Below are 16455 nucleotides of genomic sequence, written 5' to 3' on the forward strand. Positions count from 1 at the left end.
TCCCATTCTGAGATAAGATAACGTAATCCTTTATTTATCCCACAGTGGGGGGATTTTTAGTGTTGCAGCGGCAGACAGTTTAAGGACAGTGCACACAGGAGATAAAAAACAGAAAAAAATCTTGAGTTGTAACAGCTGAAAGACATGTTTTATTGTTTGCTCCCAATTTAATTTTATGGAAGTCTCTATGTGGCATTTCTTTAGCCGTTTATTTCTATATTTGTATCTTTTTTTTTTTTGTCTCATTAATTTCTTTATTTCCCCCAGCTTTATTTGAAATCTGTTTTTGCTACCTGGCACGTCAGACTCCTAAAAACCAAGAGTCCTCCTCTGTGCACTGGTCTGGAAATGCAGCGCAGAGGCGTAGGCTATCATTTTTTAATTTCTCGTGGATGTATTATGCCGCGCTCATTCAGCCTAGTGTGTGTCAGAGTGTGTTCTGAGGAGGCACGGTTGCATATTTCAAACCTCAAATCTGTGCCGAGGTCTTATGTCTTTGTTCGGCGGCGTGAATGTGTTCGCGTACACGTCAGCAGCGCCTCGCTCTCTATACGTACGGATCAGCGCTCTGTGTGCGCATGCGAGAGCCTTTCAGAAGGCTTTTGGGTGCAGGCTGCAGCACTTTTTTTTTTTTTGTCGTTTTTCTTTTTTCACACACACACACACACACACACACAGGACCAGGCATTCATCCAGTATTGACTATAATGTAGAATCAGCCCACGCATGGCTGAGCTCAGTCAATGAGTGCCAGTCTGATTCCCTGCATCAAGGCAACAGAGATACAAGAGCCTGGATGCTGTGTGTATGTGTGTGTGTGTGTGCCGTTCCTCTTATCTTTCCTAGAGATTCACATAAATATTGCATACGTACACCAAAAGAGACAGAACATATAAAAGGTAACATAAAAAAAGAATTGAATGAGACATAAAAAGCATCCGGGAAATGAAAAAGAAGTGGGAAGAAAGAGGCAGAGGGAGGAGAATGAGTAAAGAGACTCAGGTAATGACTTAAGGGAGGAAAACATAAGGAAAGGAAAGGAAAATGGAAAGGAAATGAGTGGAAAGAAATGACAGAGGAGGAAATAAAAGGACACACATGGAAAAGAAAGGAAATGGAAAAGGGAAAGGAAAGGAAAGGAAATGAAACGTAAAAAGGAAAGGAAACATGTGGAAAGGAAAGGACAGAAGAGGAAAGGAAAGGGACTGAAAGGGGAAAATAAAGAAACAGGAGTGCAGTGAAGGAGAGGAAATGAGGATTGCACAAAAGAAGGAGAGGAATCGGAGATTACGAGAAACAAAAGAACGGGCAAAGAAAAATGAATCGAATATACAAGAGCAGAGGAGGCGATTCAGGTAATGAGTTTAGAGAATGTACAAAGGAAAGGATGAGTGCAGAAAGCAGAGAGGGAAGTTAAGAGATTGGGACCAAAGGGAGGAATTATAATAGAATATTTGCAGAAGAGAGGGGAAAAACAGATGGACGAAAGAAACAAAAAATAAAAGACGACGGAACAGGAAATGGGAAAAGAAACAAGAGCAGAGGATTTCAGAGCATGACAAATGAGGAAGGATGGGGGGGAGAGAAGAGATAACATGAGAAGAGGAAGTAAAGGAGGAAGTGAAAGAGCGAGAGAGCAGATTCCTTTCTGCAGCAGATGGACGGCTATCAGCCATGATGAATAGCTCTCACTCCGGAGAGGAAGAGGTGAAAGCGAAGCACCGGTTCAACGAGGGAGGAGGCGGCAGGACGGAGGCTCGGCAGACGGACGCTTGAAGCTGTGCATCACACTGCAGGGTACAGACGGGACGGCGTGGAGAAGAGGGAGGAGGAAATAATAAAAAAATAAAAAAAAAATAAATAACCCAGATGTGCAGTCGCTCTCCTCTCCACTCGCTGCAGCTGCTTCCATCTAGTGTCCGGCTCGGCTCCAATCAGCGCGACGCGCGCTAGCGTCAGTCAGCGCTCGGGCCCGCGGCTGTGTCTTTGACGCTGATGCTGATTGTGGCTGGCTCCAGCTCCGCATACAGCCCCCGGGGGCTACACATTTATCAGCTGGTAATCAGCTGGCCCTTTGCACGCTTTGCTTGCCTCGACCGCCACCGCCGCGGCTTCCTGTTTGTGCCATGTGGCAATAATAGGGCACGATGGGATGTCGCGTTGCTCGTATCTGACGGAATAGTTGGTGCGAATCCGACTCCTGATTCTGATTTAATCTCACGCTGCAGCTTTTGATGAAGTCATCAGTTATTCCTTGTATCTGAAAATATTGAAACCTGAGAAAATTAAAGCTCATAAGGCAACTGCACTTATTTAATTTTTCTTGAAGAGGTTTCACCACTCATCCCTCCTGCAATTAGAGGACATTGTTCATATTAACCTGGGTGAAATCCTCTTTTTTCCACAGTCAGTGTTCTTTAATAGTCAGAAAAACTGGTTTTCTATCAGTACTTTCTGAATTTATAAACCCAGTATAAAATAAAATAAGATTTTATCCCGTGGTGTCCAGTAGCTTCATCACATAGAAACAGATATGAGGATATTTAACCCCCCCTAGACCCCGCGTCCTCATATGGGGACGTTAAGTTTTAGCTTCGTGGCAGCTTATTCTGCTTCATTTAAACTTTTATCCTCCTAACTAGTTGCTGTAAAAACATGATAGTGGGCATTTCAGTGGATTCATTCTACAGTCGATCACTTCACAAAAGTGGACAAGGTACAAAACCTCATCACATTTTACAGTTCAAACTGTTTATTTGTGAATATTAACTTTCCTAGTTTAATATGCAAATTCTATCAATCATTATAACTTATAAGGCTCCACTAATTAGCAAGAACTCAATTGAAGACATTGGGACTTCATTATTTGCAATTCTGCTTTTGCACAGCAATGTTCAGACAAGAAAATGAACACTTTTATATTTTGTTACACATTGGTGACTTTAAGATAATGCTTATTTTTTATAGTTCTTAGGTCCTACTATTGCCAAATAGAGAGAAATGGAGAAATTAAAAATGCATATCAAACAAAAGCCCAGGAGGTTAAGTTATATAATAATATGAATATATTAAATATGTAGCTAGTACCTAATGAACTAGCAAATTAGCATATATGAGTAGGAAATCTGCAACTTCCATTTTTGCAAAATGTGTATATATTGTGACAGAATGTAAAGCCTGACAGGCCTGAATGTAACTGGGCACCACACAAGATAAAAAGAATTTAAAAAGGATTCAGAACAACTAAGAGCAAACTCCAACAGCGAAGTGAAACAGCTGCTCATTTGTAGCTCGAGCAGCTTCGGTCAATACCGTCGATAGCAGCAAAGTAGCTGCAGCTACCACAGGGAGTCGTTTCAGCTTTGTCTGCAGCTTCCCACCCCCAACCCCAACCCCAACCCCGGCCCAGCCTTTATTATCATGCTTATTTCTCGGGGAACGTGTGACAAAAGTCTTCATCTCGAGCAATAAAAGGAGACGCTTTGAATCGAGCTCCCGGCCAGATTTAGTCAAGTCCTCTGCCTGACGCCCCGGGGCAGGTACACGCAAACACCGCAAAGTAAATGTTAAGGTAAGGAAATGGAGTGTGTTCCACTGAGGCCATGGACATGAGTATTGACACTAAAAATATTGATTTTTTCTTTTTACCACTTGTAAGGAACATCAGTCATTCCAGAGGCAATAACATGTGAAAGGCAACTAATCGTTTTTACTCAAGAGAACTAAAGAGTTATTGAGTGTTTAATGAGAAGGATTTCTTTGTCAAATTAAGAAGGATAATTCAAACTGTAGCTGTATTATGTCGGGATAAAAAAAATCATATGATGACAAAACTTAAAATGTTTAATTGTCAAAAAAAGCTTTAAACCCCGAAAGTGGGATATATCATCTTGTTTGCATAACAAGAAGTTACACTAATACATAAATACTCTTGCATCTATTTGAGATAACAACAAAAAATTAAAATTTCAATCTACAAAACGCCAACACAGCACATTTTGAATTCTGTTTTCAACCTGCCGCTCCATTTGTCTCCAGATCAATGTCGTCCCATTTCGGGGGTTTGACTTCCCAGCTGCCTAAGAAAATGTCGTAAACCACTTCTACCCAGAGGCCTCACCGAAGACATTCTGACACGATCCGTGTTTGTGTTTTCCGTTTACGTGCTGCCTCAACCGGCGGTCCCTCTTGGCACCGACATCCCTCTAATGGGGGAGCGAGGAGCCGGGGAGGGTGACAGAGGAGCTGGGGAGGGAGCCGAGGTTGCCAGAGCGCAGGTTAATCCACTAATTGGGAGCAAAGGGAGACGGGTTGCCAGATTGTGATGGCCACCAGGAGGGGCCGTTTAAGGGAGACATCTGTTCCTGCTGGAGAACAGCCGCCCTCACAGCTCCCTGGTTTCCCTCTCTGACACTCATCTTCTTTATACACAAACCTGACAGCGATACCCGCTCCTCCCTCCAGAGTCTCGTCTTACATCCAACTCGTGGCGCCCGTCTTTCCCTCCGGCTGGAGCGAAGACCGGGATCTGGTTGGAAACGGATGAAAGCTTTAGGAGAGTTTGCAGTTTCTTTAAGAGGAGGAAGAAGGTTGCCTTGCCAGAGATGTCGGGCCAACAAAAGCCCGCCTGTGATTCAAACCGGCAATTATGAGCAATATGCTTTTATCGCTGCACACGGCCCGACGTGCCACATTTAATCCTGGAAGATATCTGCTTCAGTTTAATCATTCAGAGAGTACAAACTCGTATCGTAGTCATACAAAATGTTCTGAAAACTTGAATCCTGATCTGAATTTTGAGAAAAACAGAAGCTCTAAATGTTTAATCGATATAATTTACCAGTCTCTTATAACCTTAGCTGACAAAATGTCTATGTCCAAATTTTTCTTTAACCGATTATTATTTTTTTGTGATTTTTCTGCATAAATCTCTTAAACTACTTCAGCACTTTACAAAACTACCAAATATTCAGTTGTTTTTGAGGAATTTCAACCCTTTAAATGCAAGTTTGATTACTTAAAGCCACTGTTGTTTTTACGGAAAAAACAAAAGAAAAAAACATGGAGAATTTTTATTTCTTTTTCTTTTTTAGATCAGTCTTGGGTATGACCAAGGTTATCTAAAATATTGACTTGATTGCATTATTAGATTTTGTGTAGCATCAGATTTAAAATATGCTACCCGACCAAAATTTGTCCCATTGACTTCCATTATAAGTACATTTTTTAATCTCTCAGCCGTGACACAATATAATCGTTCATTCTGCAATATTAGGGTTTCATTTAGATGAAAATTTGTCAAATTTGTCATTTTTAGTGTTAAACACTAAAATCAACCATTTCCCTATTGTAGGGCCTATGCATAACATGTTTTTTATTTCATTCGTTTTTCTGCTTGTGTTATTGAACTTAGCAGACTATTTCAGTTGTAAATGTTTTATGGAGCTGTGTATTTGACCATTTAGTTTGTTCTTTCCAGTAATTTAAAGAAGAAATACCTTCAGTGATGCTCTCAGCCGGCTATCGGCACGGCATGTTGTTTCCTTTGCTGTAAATGTTTAGTGATTTCGTTTTAGATCGTCTTGTGTCGCCACTTTGCTGCAGGCCTCCTCCTGTGTCTCTTTATGCTTGAGCTCATACTTGGGCAAAAGAAAGCAGGTGAAGCAAAAAAACATGACCCCGCGGGGAGAAAATTAATTCAACCCATTTTTTTCAGGCCTTAATGATGCTGAAGGACATGGTTTGCATGTATGTAAGGATATGGTTTGCAAAAAATGTCTGCAGCTAGATGGAGACGAAACGGGAAAAAAAAAATACGTGTCCGTTGGTCTGTGGCTTAACTTTCCACTAAATTTAATTGATGAATGTATTAGGTTGTTTTTTGTTGTTGTTTTGTAGGTATCTTGCAAAACCATCTCACCTGACAAGAATATGAGTGGATGCTAATTTCGTGCCTGGAGGGTTTTCTGCAACCGTGTTCAATCAAGACTATCACTGTTACACTGCTGTGTTTTACAAAAGACTGTGGTTGTGACAAATAAGTTGCAGTAAAGGTTTAAGTCATGCAGCTGAATCATTTTACAAGGACAGATTAGGGAAAAGAGACACAGAGACACAGAGACACAATCCCATATTTCACCTCAACCAAACTTTTTCTATACCTTACTGCTCCCTATGGGTGTGGAACCGTCCAGTATTTCCTCAGAACGAGTTAACGTCATTAAAGGATCCCACAAATGAGACGATAAAGCTCAAAACCAAGCTGTTACCTGAATGCGTCCTGTGTCTGTGTGATTGCGTTAGGATATGCCATCCTGCAGGCCATCATGGAGAAGGCGGGACAGAACAACTGGCAGGTCAGCGCCATCTGCGTGGAGAACTTCAACGACGCCAGCTCCCGGCGACTGCTGGAGGACCTGGACCGGCGACAGGAGAAGAAGTTCGTCATCGACCTGGAGGCCGAGAGGCTGCAGAACATGTTGGAGCAGGTGATGCTGTCCTTTAAATGCGTTTTTACCTTGAACAATCTATTCTGTATAGTTAAGACACTTTACAAATGAAGTATGGAAAAGAAAACACCGCCTGAGATATTACTATAACTTTATCTTCCAGCTCCCAGCTTTGATTTGTTTCGGCTAAAAAACATTTGTTAAGTTCTGAAATGGCAACAAAGCGAGGAGGAGTCAGATGATCCGTCATCGTAAACATCCTCTGAATTATAACAGCTTTGCTTTTTGTTCATAGTTTTATCCGTTGCTTCCTGCTCTGAGTTCACAGAGTTCATTTCAGAAACTGGGACGTGCGTCAAAAAAATAAAGTCTAACGAGACAAGAGACACGAGCAGACAGATGATCGGGCAGATCAGAAACAGAGCCGCAGGTTAGCCAGACGTATCTGAGAGGCAAAAACAAAAGGTAGATGGTGAATTTATTACTCAAACTGTGCGTTATGAACATCAGTCACAGTTTTTAATGGATGTGTTGTGGAACAGTCCAAAATGGCACATTCATCTCAATGAAAGTTTGCCCTTAGGGAGTGCACAAAAAAAGGCTTTTTTTGCTCCTGTTGTTTTTTTGTTTTTTGTTTTTGTTGGGTTTTTTTTTTGCAGCCTGCTCCAGCACATTGATGAAATGTGATGTTTGGAACTTCGCAGGCATGTCTCGAGGCTTTGTGGATGTTTTACAAATATTATATTTTCATGGTTTAGAACTGACCTTGTTTGAAGCAGTTTTAGGGATCGAGGAGGAGGAGGAGGAGGAGGAGGATGCATTCTGGGCCTGTCTTGTGGCAGTTGGGAAACGGCACAAACTCACGTCATGTCTCTTAAAACATCAACAGCTTGGAAACAGACTTCCTGTTTCAGATTTGACCTGATATAGTCGGTGTAGTTGTGCACAGGGCATGATTACTGGCATTTTGGGGAAGCTAATGTTTGCTTTTACCTATTTTACACAGAGATCAACTCAAATTAATAACCACAAGATCATCCATATAACTAAAGTTCCTATTCTTTAAAATCCAATAACTAGAGCCCAGATACTGCACTACGTTAATACAAATAACAGAAGTGAAAACTTGTTTGTTTTGAGCGTGCATGTGCTAATTAGAAACTTTTGAACTTGAAAACAGTCTGTTCTGATCTCCAGTGGTGTTAGCTGGCTTAGGTACACTCAGAATATGATGTGCTCCTTCCTCCTCCTCCTCCTCCTCCTCCTCCTCCTCCTCCTCATGCTCCTGTTCGCCTTCATTCCTTCCTCCCTGCACCTTTCCCTCGGGCAGCTGGTGTCTCAGTAATTGTTCAATTATTCAGGAAATCTCCACTCGGACATCTGTCATAGTTCTAACAATTTACTTTGCAGATGTGTGTGTGTGTGTGTGTGTGTGTGTGTGTCTCAGCAGAGCAGCAGACGTCCCGCTCCAGCCTCGCACAGTGCCGGTCAACAGAAACGTCTCCCTACTGGACATGACGCATTCTGTCCTACTGAGAGCTTTAGGGACGATGCACTGTTTCACATGGTGTCGGTCGGAGTTACTGCCAACTGTTTTAGCTTATGTCCATTCCACCGGTCACACCGTGCTCGTGTTTACCTAAATTATCCTGATCCGGGATTTGAACGTGAAATCTGTGTGTGCAAACTGGCTTCATTTACCGATGAGAGAGTCCTGCACCTACAGTATGTCCAACAGTTAACATTTTAAAATTCACTGCGACAGCATAGTTTAAGATTCAAGATTCAAAGAGTTTATTGTCACATGCACATTATAGAAACATGTTTCTTGCCACCCAAATACCTAATAATATAAAATCTTCGAGGCAGAATATAAAATGATACATATAATACAAAATATGTCTGTGTAGATTCATTCTCTCTGAGTACTCTGGCTGCCTCCCACCATCCAAAGACATGCTCGTTAGTTTCATGGGTGATTCCAAATTGGCCGTAGGTGTGAGCGTGAATGGTTGTCTGGCCTGCCTTGTCTCCTTCCTTAGTAGCTAGTAGCCTCAAGTGATGTCAAATTGACCTAAATTTCACCGAAAGCTGCAGCAGATACCTTTCAGACATATGCAAATGTGTCTGTGGTTTTCCATATCAGCGTAGTGTCAGAATAAATCACGTCGAGGTCGCGGTTGGGATATGACTAACACAGATCTGAAACAAGTCTGAAGTGAACGTGATCACGTTAAGGCTGCTGCAGGACAAGGTTAAATATGCATATCTGGTTCTGCCTCTTAATGAGCACTCTAAATGTATTATTATTATTTTTATTATGCACTATATTACACCAGGACATGTTCCTTTAAGCATTAAGAAATAGCCTTTTTAAGTCATTGTATTTTCAGAGATCTGGGTGGGTAATGGAGGTAAAAGACAGCAAAACATAATAGCATATGAGAGTATAGGAATTGAACTGGACTCATTTTCCGACATTCAGCGCTTGCTCGCTGTGATGCAGAAGCTTCTTTCTTTGTCTGATAAATGGTGAAACTGATGGGAACATGTAGCCGGTGACTGACTCACTGCGCTCCCTCGCACTCACAGCGGTCATTAGCGACGGCTTCAGTGGCAAAAGAGGTTTTAAAACCCATCAGTGAGGCAGCGCGCGAGAGAACAGAGAACACTCTTCCTCCTTCGCGTCGTTATTTTCCAACTCGCCGCCGTTCCTCAGGCGGTGACTCAGCTCCTTCCAACAGAAACAAGCAAAAAACTGTCATGTCTACATGCAGTATCAGTTCATTTTCGCTGCAGAGAAACCGGGACGTGGTTGAATCTTGGGGACTTTGCTGACATCAAAAAAGTGATGTGACTTCAGTGAACTCCACATGACGTGTGGAGAATTCAGTTTGTGCCGGTGGGGTGAACTTTGAGGTGCTGGGCGGTGCGACCAGACATTTTCTACTGGTTGAGAGAGGATTTAATGCAGTAGACTGGCTAAGGATGGACTATTTTACTGCAATGATGAGTAAACATTAAAACAGGTTTGCATGGCCCCTTGTTAGCACTGCCTGTTAATGTGAAAGTCTAGAAACTATTTAATGTTATCAAGATGAAATAAAGAAAAAGGGGACATATTAATTCATATTTAACTGCTAAGTCTGTAATGTCAATAGCAGCGCGACCGGTTACCTAATAATTGTAGTCTGCGTGAAACTTTTTTTTTCATAAAGCTAAAATTAGGGACACTTTTGGGGACAGCTACAGCCGACAACAACCGACACAACACCTTTTTTTTGGCACAAGTTTTTTCCTTCTGCTACTTCATTTTTCAGACCTTTCCATCTTCACCACTCGTCGCAGTGACACAGTTGCACCAGGCGTGTTTAGTAGTTATGTGCGGGTTGTGAGTGAAATATCGATACTTCCGATACCAGGTCTTTACACTCTAAAATTGATTCTCAGATCAAAATATTGATACTGTTGATACTTCAGTCACCTGAGGTAATATAGGAACGCAGTGGAAAGTATCTAAACACCTCAGGTTAAACCACAACACAGAATACGAGACTTTTATGATGAGTGTTTTTCAAGTGTTTGAAACACCATTTTCACATAGTTTGCATGATTGTGTCCTCCGCTTGTTTTTTCTGTTGTTATATTAGCTCGACTATATAGTAAATGAGGGCACTACTTCCGAGTTTAAAACAAATAAATAAATTACTCAGATATTGTGTATTCTTTATGAAGCTATGATTTGAAATACACTACTTTTTTAGGGTTACCAGACAAGTATCGCTATCGGATTGGTATCGATGATACCACCCTGAGTTTTACTCAGTATCGGATCGGAAAGGAAATCGGAACAGTATCGGACATCACTAGAAAATGGTCCGGTCTGAAACAGCGTCTCGCGGCCCAGCGTTCCAAACACTGTGTGATCAAATACACCGGTATATTTAAAATGTATATCATAACGGGAAAAAAATACCGGTATTCAACCGTATACCGCCCAGCCCAGCCCTAAATTACACAATATCTGGTGGTTATTCTGATTGATATCATTAATGTATTTACTCTTGGATAGTGTACCTTGGCTCTTGACAGCAGACTACAGCGGTTTAATTCACGCCCTCATTACCTGCCCGTCCAGTGGGATTTCCCCGCAGATGTCAGCTTTCAAAATGAGTTTTTATCAGCAACTCTGTGGCCGTATTTATATATTATGTATGTGTGCTGTGTAAGAAGCTGTCATGTCCCTGAGAGCGTGAAGTGTTTACTCCCTCAGTGAGATACTGACGTGACCGCCCGTTCATTTGTTCAGACGTTCGATCCGCCACGCTTTAAACCGGACGGACCCGCCGTGTCAACACGCATACACTCACCTGTCACACGCACCGTTTAATGTGATTAACGAATGCTGTGCTGTAATCCAGTCAGATTAACGCTGAGATGTGCTCCGACCTCTCGCAGATTGTCAGCGTCGGGAAACACGTCAAAGGCTACCATTACATCATGGCCAACCTGGTGAGGGAAATGGACACGAGCTTGGTGTCCTGTTATTTTGTTGTTGTTGTTGTTGTTGTTTTGTCCTCTATTTCACCACACCTCTTGCTGCCTCATATTGCTCACTAGACTTTCCTTTAATTCCACTCCACATGTTGTGGTATTGATCCAGGGAGCGTGTCTCATAAACAACATTAGTATGCCGACCAACAGTGGTACTCTTGTATGGAAGCAATGAAAGAAAGAACTGAATTATTAATAATATTTGCCATTAAAATATGTACGGCTTGAAGTTAGCCATCCTTGGCTGTGATTTCAGCCGATAAAACCTGTTTTTTTTATTTATTTATTTATTTTTACTTTAAATTCAGATAGAAATAATGCCTCCAGACAGTCAGTCTTGAACAAAATCTGGTAAATCTTAAGTATTCGGTTACAGTTAATTTTATAATTTGGAATTTGGTTGATTAGAAGATTCATTTCAAGGTGGCCTTTCTTTGCTCCCGTATTCCTAGGTCACTAGACTTAAAACAAAATATCAGATTAAAACCCTGTAACATTCTGCTGAGTCGTATATGGGACACCAGTAGCTTTTTGAACCTCTGTACACAAACTGTGTTTGAGTAAATGTTGCATGCGATATGAAATTTTCTTCTCATTTCATTGATAAAATCCATTATAGGATAGAACCAAAAATAAATAAATAAAAAATCAGGTGAACCCAACAACTTCTTATTTTTTAACTGTGTGCCAACTTTGATTACTAAAGAACAAAACCACTTAGACTGATTCTGATTCTGTTGTGATAGAAACTTATCAAACGTGACCAAGACGATGCATGAGCGCCAAAATGTTCATAAAAAGCATTCAATTTACTTTGGGTATGTCCTAAATAGGTGTTTTCTTTTTTGCAAAAAAGACTGGAAACTGCAAGTACAACATCTATTTTATTTTTTTTAAAAACAATAATCAGAAGTAGTTTCAAGCACCAGTTAAATAAAATGTTAACATGTCACACAGCCTCTCATTTAATTTTGATCCAGGATTAATGTAAGAAAGCAAAGCTATCAAATGGAAGAAGTCAGTCAACAAGCTTTATAGCTTTATTACAGTATGAATCACACTCAGTCTCTCAGACGCTTAAACGTCCTGCAGCTTCAGACATCAAATTCATATCCATTACTCATCTTGTCCTCAAGGGACTTTAAGTGCACTATCTGGACTCATAAGATTATATTTACAAGAAGGATCATTCAGATGAGTAATTTTTCAAACAGAAATGTCAAATATTGTGATACATTGTTGTCTTCAGTTATACTGAACGTTTATCTTTGGGTTGTCTGGCCCAGTCAGGGAATTTGAATATGCTAATATGCTCTAGGCTCCAGGAGTTGGTGATGGATATTTTTTTCGTGTTGATTTACTGAGTATGAATTGTTTTAGCTCCATCAACCAGACAATTAAAGAATGCTCCAGGACCTTTTAGCGTAAATTATTAAAGGCAGCACCCTAAGTGATCATCTACTTAGATTGAAGAACTTCAAGCTTTGAGTAGATTACAGCTGATCATCTGTGCTTCGATTGCTGTGATGTATTAGTGCCCTATGAGTAACTTACAGGAATTATCAAAGTATAGTTTGTTCTTATTTGTGTAATACAGTGCCGGTCAAAAGTTTTATGACACATTTAACTCTGAAATGAAGACCAAATAAACGACTGAAAAATCATGGAATCAATATATAAACCAAAATATTATCTAAACTTTATACACATCAAAGTAACTGTCTTTGGCCAATTTAACATGTGAACATTCTTGTGACGTTGTTTCTTTTCTATAATGGAAATCAAATATTTTTCAGAAAGTTCTTCCCAATTTTGTGGCAGAAGTTTCCAGAAATGTGTGGTGCTAAATCCACAGGGCTAAAGTCTAGAGACTGGGCCGTGGTCCACTCCATGTTTTTAAGCTTCCCATCCTGTTTTTATTCTGAGGTAGTTCTGGTGTAGCTTGGACTAAAGTTTTGGGTCATTATCTTGCTGTAGGATGAAGCTGTTCTAAAACTTTTGACCTGTAGTGTGTGTGTAATAAATAAACCCAAACTACTATAGTTTATTTGGTTAAGGAATGAGATCAAATCATCCACTACATCTACTTTCATCGTCCTTGCTGTCACTCATGTTTATGTCCAACTTTGATGGATTTTTTTTTTTATGACCGGCCTTAATCGCTCTTTCACCTCGTTGCCCCTCAAGGGTTTTAAGGACATCAACCTGGAGCGCTTCATGCACGGTGGAGCCAACGTCACAGGCTTCCAAGTGGTGGACTTCAGCAACCCCATGGTCATCAAACTGATGCAGCGTTGGAATAAGCTGGATCAGAGGGAATACCCCGGCTCAGACGCCCCACCCAAGGTATGTCATGCTAAAAAATAAAATAGACGTGTGGTGCAGCCGAGCAACCGGTGGCCACTGAAGCGAGTCAGTCTCCACAGACAGTAGAAAGAAACCAAATTTCGTTTGGTCTTTAAAGCTACTTTTTCAATTCATGACAACTGTCTGGCAGAGAATGTTTATAGTTTCAAATATAGCACGACTTAAAGTTATGCATTATTAGTTATGTCACCTCAGCTCCACACGCGCCCCCTCTTTGGGCGATTTTTGAATTGGGCACTGACCCAAGATGGCGACGATCAACGTCACCCCTGTTTCCAGAAAACCTGTGGATGATGCAAAGGAGGCTTTGTTTGGCCTCATCAATGAGTACAAACAGCATTTGTCTTATTACGATTTGATGCTGCAGAAGCTGGGTTGTCACAAAATCAAATCCAGAAACCGTTTCATGGACCAAGTCGAGAATCTAAATCACAGTTGAGTTACTTCTGCAGTTTCATTTAGACCAGAGCGAAATTAACTGAAACAAACACCAGGAGGGAGAGAAATTGGATCTAAAACTTATATTTGAAGAACGATGTGCAATAACTTAGGTTCTATCTGCAGGTAATGGACTGAAACCTGTGGTCATTTATTAGGCCCTGTGGGGTAGCTGAGGCAGCAAAAAAAAAAAAAAAAAGGAGGAGTATACATTTAAGGCCGATGCCATATAAAGATGGAAAGTATGTGAATATAAAGTGGCAGCAGGACAAAAAAAATAGCAACCAATGATAAAACGCATTCGTGAGCATGCGTGCATGTGTGAGGAACAGGCAACACCGTCCGTGGTGTCCTCACATGCAGCGAAGTGACAGACTGACCCACTTTAAATTATTTTCAGCCGCACAGATTGTGAGTGGCACTGGGGCAAGAAGGCATCACGCCACGGTGGTTAAGCAAACCCCCCAACCCCCAACCCCACAACCCCCCCGAGCAAATCTGTGTGTCCGGTGAAGATTTCTATTTTAAAACCCAGATGCAGTGGAGTGGAAGTGGAGTGAGTCAAGCAGTGTGTGTGTGTGTGTGTGTGTGTGTGTGTGTGTGTGTGTGTGTGTGTGTGTGTGTGTTTGATGGATTCGCTTGGTTCAAATTAAAAGTTTACACCACAGGCCGATATCACATGACAAGATGTGTGTGTGTGTCTGTGCGCGCGCGTACGTGTGTGTGTGTGTGTGTGTGTGTGTGTGTGTGTGTGTGTGTGTGTGTGTGTGTGTGTGTGTGTGTGTGTGTTTATCCGCACTCCATTTCTTGATAAATTGCTCTCTCTCCTGGAAATCCACTCAGCCTAAATTGCTCTGCTCCCCACTAAGTTGTCCACAGCCTGAGTCACAGTCAGCCCGGCTTTCTGCTCATATATTAACACTACGGTGAGTTGGGAATTCTTCTGGCATGTTTACTCACTTTGCAAAGACAAATGCTATGCTCAGTGGTTAAATGTTCAAGGAATCAGCAGGTAGTGGACTAATGAGGCTTTCCTGTTTTATGTGTGACAGCGGGCTTTCGATATTAGACATTATTTATTTTATATCAACACATTTTGCCCTATTATTTATTTATTTTTTATTTTTTTTTGCGTCCTGCAGCCATGAGCTCGAACTTTTAGCGTCCTGGGTGCGTGGACTGTTTCCGAACGCACCGGCTAGTTTGAATCATACAGGCTGAAGCTGAATAAAAAATCGGTTGCAGCACCAGTTGCCCTGAAGCAGCTGTTTCAATCACACTATCGCCAACACACAAATGGAAAGAGTTCAGCATGAAATCACATTTATTTGCACAACATCTGGATGGTGCCGGCTTAAGACACTACACCTCAAATCTGCAGCCAGAGGCAGATGGTTTGGTGTTTCTTAATGAGTGTAGAAAGTAGAAATCAATAATTAAAAGAAACATCTTCTGCAACTTTCTTTATCTACAGTAAATATACATTTTTGATCCACTGGCTTTCGGTATGTTTTACAATTTAAACATTTTAGTTCTGACTTTTAGATCCTTGCACGGACAAGCGCTCCTGCCCCACCTCTCAGATCTTATACAGCCATACCTTCCCACCCACAGTCTTAAGTCCTCTGATCAATGGCTACTAGTTGTTCCACCCACACATTTTAAGACCAGAGATGATAGAGCCGTTTATTCTGTACCCCCCAGACGGCGGCATGCCTTAAACAGACCTTCGCTTAATTATAGTTTTATGGCTTTTTTTTATACTGGTTTTCATTCTTCTGATGTTTTTGTTTTAACTTTATTGAATGTACTTTGTTTTACTTTTGTTTTAATTTTATTGGAACACATTTTGCCTTATTACCATTTTATTGTGATTTTTTGTGCCTTTGAAAGCTGCTATATAAATAAAGATAACTTGCTTACTTGATACCAAAGTGTGATGCACATCTGGGGAAAGTGACACACGTGGTCAGGTAAACATCAGCACTGTGTGGGTGCTGCTTATTCTTGAATCTGTATCCGTATATTAATAACATCTGGTCATGGAGCATTGGCATTTATTTTTAAGTTTTCTCATTAACTTGATTCCTCCTGCACCGTGATTTGATCTCAGTATGCTAATGGAAAAGACCGACTTGTCAACAAGCATCAAGGAAAATAATTTTAGGGTGACGGTTAAGATTTATGTGAAGCCAAAGTTTCTGAAAAATTAAGCCAATGGGGGAGTAGCTTTATGTACAATACTACTGGGTGTCTTTCTGGATCCAAATGATCTAGTCATACAGGTTTTCTAATCGGTGTGTTGTAGATATTAGCTCACGTTGGCCTCCGGTCACAAGTATCAGCTGTCTCTAGTTGGTCGCTGTATCAGAACTTCAAACTGCGTTGATGCATTTGGAACAAGCTGTAACGTCTCCATCACTGTCTGAAAGTGATGTTCTCTGCACACACATTAAGATGTTATCTCTTTACATATATTTATTATCTGTGTATCTATCTGGTGGTTGTATGTGTGTGTGGCTTTTTGTTTTCAGAATGAATGAGGCCAAATTGTTCTGTGTGCACAGGAGTGGTATATCAATGTGACCCAGGAGGCACTGTGCATTCACACAGCTAACCCTAACCCTAACAGTAGCCCTACCCTAAC

At 41.1% G+C, this 16455-nt stretch overlaps 1 protein-coding gene across 1 annotated transcript in view; it reads left to right on the forward strand.

Moving 5' to 3' along the window:
• gria4b (glutamate receptor, ionotropic, AMPA 4b) overlaps positions 1-16455 on the forward strand; it is a 125130-nt gene that overhangs the window by 64516 nt on the left and 44159 nt on the right. The window contains exons 5-7 of the mRNA XM_047607800.1: positions 6304-6488; positions 10908-10961; positions 13191-13349. Coding sequence (XP_047463756.1) covers positions 6304-6488; positions 10908-10961; positions 13191-13349 — 398 coding nt within the window. The remainder of the gene's footprint in view (positions 1-6303; positions 6489-10907; positions 10962-13190; positions 13350-16455) is intronic.

Source organism: Mugil cephalus, chromosome 15 (assembly GCF_022458985.1).
Source record: "Mugil cephalus isolate CIBA_MC_2020 chromosome 15, CIBA_Mcephalus_1.1, whole genome shotgun sequence".
Classification (NCBI taxonomy): domain Eukaryota; kingdom Metazoa; phylum Chordata; class Actinopteri; order Mugiliformes; family Mugilidae; genus Mugil; species Mugil cephalus.